The sequence below is a fragment of the Aricia agestis genome, chromosome 7, assembly GCF_905147365.1.
Source record: "Aricia agestis chromosome 7, ilAriAges1.1, whole genome shotgun sequence".
Lineage (NCBI taxonomy): Eukaryota > Metazoa > Arthropoda > Insecta > Lepidoptera > Lycaenidae > Aricia > Aricia agestis.
The window spans coordinates 17,112,250-17,120,565 of NC_056412.1; the positions used below are offsets into that span (position 1 = coordinate 17,112,250).

The window sequence follows — 8,316 nt, forward strand, 5'->3', positions numbered from 1 at the left end:
TTTGGCCTAAACGTAGCGTAGCGTATGTGAGCCTATCACATCATATTCGATACCTATATCACAAACTTGGCATTTAAAATATGAAAATTGACCAAAAAATATCGATTTCAATTCGAGTTTTTTCTATTTTACCTAAAAAAATGTCGATTTAAAATCATTCTAATATAATGAGTCACATTTGTGAGATCACGTAAGGCGAAAACAGAAGTTCGAACGTCCTCGACCTGAATAAAAACAAGTGAAATTCGCAGCACCATTTCTACTGACCGCTCTGTTACGAAACGTGCCGCAGAGAAACGGTACCCGATCCTCAAACCGATTCGGATCGATCTTCCGAATTCGAATCTTCGATCTTAGACTTGGGTTAGACTTCGATCTCAGAATTATTTTTTAAGTAAATTATGCTTACAGTTTTAAAATAAACGTTTCTTACTGATGGAGATAGATTTCACTAATTATTATTATTATTAAAAGTACCCAATAATTTAGTACAAGTAATAATTATTCATTTTATTTTCGAGCATGCGTATGATTTTATAGCTAAAATGTTTCTACAATTAAATTAAGGAAGTGACTAAACCACAAACCACTAAAATATGTTTTTGTTTTTGAAACGAGTTTGTTTTTTTATCCTAAAAATATTTTGTTTTAGTCTAAAATATATTATTGTAGACTTTACTGTCTCTAAAATATATAATCTTTTGCACAGCGTATAACTATTTACAGTTGCACTGTTTTTATCTGTCATGCCTATTCCAATGTGCCAGATATAATATTTTTATTACTAATGTAAAAATAAATTAATGTCAACACTTTATGTTTTCATTTTAATCTTGTCCCTTTATAATCTCTATCTGAGATAATTAAATAAAGTGCAGATTACTCGCAATTACGTGGAGATGAGAAAAGTCCATGGGAAAATAGTTCTATATGGGTTTATAGAACATGGTTTGTGATTATTTTTCTCTCTCAGGATAATAGGGGATTCACATTTTTTCAATCCAGTAATCCAGGGGTTCCCAAACTTATTTTGTCTCCGTCCCACTTTGGGAACAAATTATGTTTTAACGCCCCCATTGTTTCAATTTAAAATGTTTCATTTTTCTTCTCGGTCCCACAGCGCCCCCCTTTAGACCTTCAGCGCCCACAAGGGGGCGTTACAGCCCACTTTGGGAAATACTGCAGTAATCCTGTCCAGCGCTGGAATACTTTTAGAATAATTTAATCGGGCACTGGAATGCTCTGGAAGGCAATTCTGTGCAATTCAGCGTCTAAGAATAATGTAAACCAGCCATAAATAGAGTTTTTAAAGATAAAGTTCTTAAATTATTGCTTTGTTCTGTGCTTTAATTTTCTTGAATACTGTTGAGTTTGCAATCGAACCGAAACTAAAGCTATTTTGATGTGGCACAAGTATAATATAACTAAGACGCACTAGAAAAAAGTATATTACTAAATCTTTGCCGGGTCAGCTCGTAAATCGTAACAAATTAAATTTTATTCACCTACTATTTATGACTCACCTATCTATTCTTAAAGTTTAATTTCATGCATTTTATTTTAATTGTACTATTATTAATTTGATTAAATTTATTTGTATAGTTAGCAAAAAAATAATTGCACAACAATTAAAAATTATACGCATTGTCCACAACCAGTTTGTGAGACCTTCGTGCGACCTTCAGAGCTCTAGAGCACATCGTACAAGTGGAGGTCTTGTTATGATTGCTGCCCAATATAAATGCATACAGTACACCACATTCATATTAAACCATCAAAGAATCGGGCAAATACGTTACTGTCAGTCCAGATAATGTTCAGATGACGTTAGCAAAGCAATGTATCACGTCGCTACGTGAAACGTATTTGCATCATGAACGAGTTTGTTTTCAAATAAAGATAGAGTTACTCTACTGTATGATATTTAGAGTTTGGCAGTCTCAAGCGCAAAAAAGCTTTACACAATCAGTTGTCCAAAAGTTTTTGTCTGAAGTGACTGAGAGCTTTAATTAAGTGCGTAGTTTGCTGACAGTGGTTTTCATAAGCAAACATTATTTGTTCTTTAAGATTACTGAAGCTTTTGGAAAAAAGCGTAGAGGCCTTGAAAAATCTTTATTTTGTTTCAAAAATCTAAATGCGATATGACATGTACCTAATAATATTATGATCTCAATGTGAATGATCTAAAATGTGTAAACAAAGATAATAAAGAGAATAGAAGATAACAAGAAAGAATGGCTGGCCAGAGAGCACTACTCTCTATGTTAAAAATTGTCATTTTTATTGTTTGACATATTAATTGGCCCAGATTTTTTTTCAATGACAGACTGACCTGGTGTCAAGCGTCTGTATATTCAAATTCGATTAATTTATTTCAGACATACAATTGACTTTGCATAGTCCATAATATTTAAAATAAATACTAATAGTAATTATTATTATTATATAATAGTATCTGTGGGGAGATTCATACTTTTTGTTGTCATTATTTGCTTCACAAGTGTCCATTTTGAAATAGCCGCCATGTTTTTCTGCAAATGGGCGTTGCGTGCTGAGATACCATTATACTGTGGCGTTAGTTTGTAATATCTCTTATCGCTTTCTCGTTACACACATTCTAGAGCAAACAACATCGAGCAGGGTGAAACACCCTGTAATTGCCATATTTATAATTAGAGATTCATAATAATGGTAATTACAGGGTGTTTATATGTATCACTACATAGTATAAAACAAAGTCGCTTTTTCTGTCCTCATGTCCCTTTGTTCCCTTTAGTTTTTAAAACTTCGCAACGGATTTTGATGCGGTTTTCTTTAATAGATTGAATATAAAGGAAGGTGGAGAACACCGTTTATTGTATTTTATCATTTTTAAACATAAATTATAAGAAATATTTATTCGACAGTAAGAAACTTAACATATAAGATTTTACAGTACATCTTTGGTATTGTTGGTCATGAACGTTTTAATCGTCCCACAAAAAATAATGTTTACTAAAACTAGAGACAATTCAATGATAAAAATTTATCTGTAACTTCGATTCCTAGAATCGAGTATAAATCAATACGTATTTCTGTCCTGCTCTATCATTGGCGATACGTATTGCTGTCTCACCCTTAATGATAAGATATCTGTTGTTTTAACTCTTTTACACTTGCATCATTTTAAACTGATTAATGTCGTATTTGTCTAAGAATTATTACTGTACGTCAAAATCACGTGACTTATATATCGTAGTATAATCTCTTTGTTGTCTGATTATGGGAAAATTGATAAAAGTAAGTCGCAGAACAATCACTTGAGTCAAATACCATTTGCGGATATTTTTACCCAATACCTTTGGACCTTGTTGGCCCATAGACGCGTGTATATAATAGACAATGGATATGTCGGCATGACCAAGCAAAAAGCGCCAAACAAGCCTCACCCAAAATACTTTGGTAGTTTTGGAACTATTTTGATATTTCATTCTTGTAAGAAGATATTTTTTGTTTTAAATATTTATAGGATAAATGTGGTTAAAGGTGCATGCATGCATAAATTTATGCATTACATAATTTTCCGATTAAAAGAAACGTTTCCAAAGAATGAGAACTAACCTAACCTAACCCACAAATTTTTTTGTTAAATTTTGAATGCAGTCTTGTTCTAAATCATCTAAAGAACATAACTGCATTCATAACTCAATACATATTTTTGTGGGTTAGTACACGAATGCTTAACAGCGTCCAATCTTCTTATATATAAAAATGGATTTTCAAATGTGTTAGTCGCGCCAAAACTCGAAAACGGCTAAACGGATTGGGCTGATTTTAGTCTTAAAATATTCGTAGAAGTCCAGGGAAGGTTTTAAAGTGACACGAAGTTCACCGGGACAGCTAGTTAATAAATAAAGAATGATGAATGAACGATAATATAGAGACGAAGTAGTCCTTGGACTTTTCAAAATGGAAATCAGTTGTGGCTGAAGTATAGCGCTTGTTCAAATATTTTCATATCATAAAGAAATGTTATATTAAATACAATATAGTACTTTTAAATCGAAAAAGATAGAGATAAGAATACAGATACAGCAAAAATGTCGGACCAAATCGGTGCCATTTACAACGTAAAAACGTTTTTTTTATTTACATTATTTTAAATCATCTGTCGCATTCATTTTAGTACATTTAAAAAGAACATTAGTATAAATATTTTTTTAGGCAAAAACGGTGTCTGGAGCTTTAGTCGCCCGCTGCGTGCCGAATCGCATCGATGTCAAAAGTCCCATTTATTTACATCTAATAAAGCTATTACCAAGTAAGTCACAGTGCGACGATGCACCATGAATATTTACACTGAAAAGCTCCTTAAAAGCCCCCATGCGGCTTATATTATGAAAAACCGTGCACGTTCTATGCAAATACGAGCGAGCGAGCGAAACTAGAAAGTTGACGCGCACCTCTCTATAGTTGAGTAATTGTAAATAAACTCACCGCCTCCAAATCCTCGTGTAAATTCGATTCCCACAACATATTTGTTTATTATCACTCAAAAAATAATGTCTCTATTTTAGTGTAAGGATAAGTCCATCGCACGTTTGTGTTTACAAAAGCATCCCGGGCGGAGGCGATATTGTGCGGCGCGTGTGCTGCCGTGGCGGTTTCGACGTAGTATGCGCGGGCGCAGCTCCCGAGCTCACACGAGGGGGCCCGAGCGCGGCCGAAGTTAGCCGAGTCGACCTACATAGAAACGTTCCGAGTGGTCGAGCGCTGCTTTTTTCTTGCATTTTCCGATGAAATGCTACCTGTCTTAGCGCAGACATAAAAACGAACTCGATTTCCTATATACTTTTTTGTCTCGCATTCTTATATTGCTATAGTTTTCAGATCGAATAGTTGTAATTAAAGATTATTTTGAAATTAATTGCTAATAAAATACTTAGCGAGCAGACATTTCTGAAATAATGTGACAAGATGAAAATAGGGTACAATGTACATATTACAAATACAAGGCATAAATATCAATTGCAGATTATCCTCCTAGCTTAAAGATCTGAAAAAAACTAATAGAAAAATATTTTTAATAAGTTAAAGTCCAGAAAAGTAATTTGTCACTCTATGTTTGTAGCATAGATGTAGAGCTGATAAGATAAAACTCCCTCCCTCATATAAATGAGCTATACCGATATACGATTATTTCAGTTGCATAATAGCAAAGTATAGCAAATATATATAGTTTAAAGTATAGTAAAATAGGTGGTCAAGAATTTAAAATAAATTAGCTAAACCAAAAAACATACAATAGGAACACATTCACGTTATAATAACAAAAGCAATCTTTTTTGTTTATTATTATTTATTAATTGATCTGTATCTTTTTCTATGTTTTTTTTTGTTGTTTTTAACTTATCTGGGCAGCAACAGCGTATTTTAAATTATCTATCCAACCCGGCTTGTTTGATAACAGGTTCGCCTAAGGAGATAATATACACGAATGATATTAATAATAAACGCAAAACACGAAACTAGATATACCTGGTTATAGATTAGAGTCACAACTTAGATATACAGAGCGTAACAAAACAAAGTGATAAGTGATAAAGGTGTGTCTCTTATGTAGAGTTCACTGTCCACGTAGCACGCGCTGAAAGAGTTATACCTTTTTTGTATTCTAAGGGAAATGCCTTAAAGCTGTGAATTTTCTAGTACAAGAATAATAAAAAAGTTACCCGTGCTACGTGGGAGAGCCATGCTTTGGCACAAATGGGCCGGCTCGACCGGAGAAATACCACGTTCTCACAGAAAACCGGCGTGAAACATCGCTTGCGCTGTGTTTTGCCGAGTGAGTGAGTTTACCGGAGGCCTAATCCCCTACCCTATTTTCTTCCCTTCCTTACCCTATTCCCTTCCCTACCCTCCCTTATTACCCTATTCCCTCTTAAAAGGCCGGCAACGCACTTGCAGCTCTTCTGATGCTGCGAGTGTCCATGGGCGACGGAAGTTGCTTTCCATCAGGTGACCTGTTTGCTCGTTTGCCCCCTTATTTCATAAAAATAATAACAAAAAAAAAAGTTACTGTATAATAATATGGAATCTATTTTGTCTGAATTAAACGATTTGAATTAACTTTATTTGACATAACATTAAACTATATTTTTATATTACTATATATATTATATATTATACAGGGACTAGGGACACATACACCCTCTTAAAGGTTTATTATCAGTTATCACTTATTAGTTTAGTACAGCCTGTATAAAACTATACTCAGTTTAGTCGTAAAATTACAAAATATACAAAAGTATGTTCTTTGGGTGTGTAATATTACTAGGCACTTTATTATAATTTTAGAAGTAACAAATCATTATATAATTATGCACTTCTAGTTCTAGGTATGGGGTGGGTTATGGGTACTTGGCTTATATCAAAAGAGAATCTCTATCAACCTGATTCCACTATTTTAATGCAATTATGAAACATCAATATAAAGCTTTATGAAGTTTTAACTAATCAGAACGTATATGACATTAGTAAAAAATTTAAAAATAATACTATTTTGCATTTTAACGTGAAACAGACTAGATCGAACAAAGAACGAAGCGGTATTTATGTAACATTAAGGCAATACAATCAGGGTACAGTTTCTGTCATTAAGAACGATTCAGACGGCAAAAAAAGACAAAATCAAGTCTCGACAAAATTAATGTGGTGCTGATATTTATAACAGGTCTAGTAGGTTGCCTCGGGAGCCTGATCTTAAATCATTTAGGAAAAATACACTTACCAGTTGCTGCAGACAGCTCGTTGATGGCTTAAACTGTTTCTGAAATTATTATTATGCGAATATTATAAATGCAAATTGTGTGAAGTGACATCTTACATGCTAAACCATCGAACTTTGTTTCAGAAAAAAATGTTATCCTGGAAAATGCACAGTTTCCGCGTGATAAACATTTTTTTTGGGTACAGTGAAGTAACGGGAAACTTTTAACAATAGTTTAAAACGCGTGGTCAAACGAATAAAACCTAGATTTTTGTTACGTAATAACTTTTGGTACAGTTCAAAATTATTCTTTGGCACATCCAGGCGGAAAAGCAGTCAATACTTTTCTCAAGACTACCTAAATATTAAATTGCTTCTTTTCTATATTTCAATATAGGTAGTTAGTTTCTTGACTTTAGAGGCTACGTGACAGCCAACATGCGCAGTGATTAATTTATACACTTAAATATTCTTTATTTTTTAAACATAACATTAAGAGATAAAACAAGAAATGTACGAAAAAATCTAGCAACCAGTTTTTGCACTGTTTTTATTTTATTTATTGGAACAAAGTTCCATATCGCGTGTTGCGAAAGGGGGCTAGATGGAAAAAGTTGTAACGACATCACACAAAAGTGTCGGTATATTACAACTAGAGCAAAAATGCTATAGATGTAAGCCGTGCGGTAGCGGCTAGCGCGTGTTTCTCTCTCTGTATCTCTCTCTTTCTTTTTAACTTCGTTCCATCGGGGTGTCCCATGACACCTCTCAAGTTTTTGTATTTCTTAATAGATATTGCCACAATTACTCTGTTAGGGAGAAATTAGTTTCTCTCATCTCGTAGAAAATGTATATTTTTTGGAATAAAACTTTATGTATAATATACGACGAAATAAATAATATACGACAGTATCGCTGCAAAAAGTCGCAATGGGCGCGCGGCCTAAGGCGCAATTTCTTATTTGCCCATACATTTGGCAATTCATTAATAAAGTAAGCTATAGCTTACATCATTTAAGGTGTAGCTAGATTTATTTTCATACCACCCAAAATATGGTACGGTAAAGATGTAAGCATATCTTTTCTGCTGTTAAAGTTATAGGTCTTATGAAAAGCAGGTATATTTAAGTTACAAACATAGTCATTTTAATTGCGAATAACAAGAACAAGTATCTAATATTACCAACTCCTTTCACTGAGTGCGGTAACTACGACCTTCAGTTTCATAACTTTCCTCCTTCACCACTTTTGGGGATTCCCAGGTTTTGCAACTGACTAGGGCTGTACAAAGTAGCCGCTAAAGACAGCTTTAATATTTAGCTAAGTTCTATATATCTATCTAATCTAGTTTACCGATTATGTAAATCTTTGTCGAAAAAACTGGTAAACTTACTATTAACTGCTAAGTGACTAATTTATAACTGTTCCTTAGATTTTTTTTTTATGAAATAAGGGGGCAAACGAGCAAACGGGTCACCTGATGGAAAGCAACTTCCGTCGCCCATGGACACTCGCAGCATCAGAAGAGCTGCAAGTGCGTTGCCGGCCTTTTAAGAGGGAATAGGTTA

At 33.9% G+C, this 8,316-nt stretch overlaps 1 protein-coding gene across 1 annotated transcript in view; it reads right to left on the reverse strand.

Moving 5' to 3' along the window:
• The window catches only part of LOC121728793 (DNA-binding protein D-ETS-4-like), a 40,008-nt gene extending 35,371 nt beyond the window's left edge, over positions 1–4,637 (reverse strand). Inside the window, exon 1 of the mRNA XM_042117081.1 lies at positions 4,477–4,637. Coding sequence (XP_041973015.1) covers positions 4,477–4,515 — 39 coding nt within the window. The 5' untranslated portion in view covers positions 4,516–4,637. The remainder of the gene's footprint in view (positions 1–4,476) is intronic.
• Positions 4,638–8,316: the final 3,679 nt, after the last annotated feature.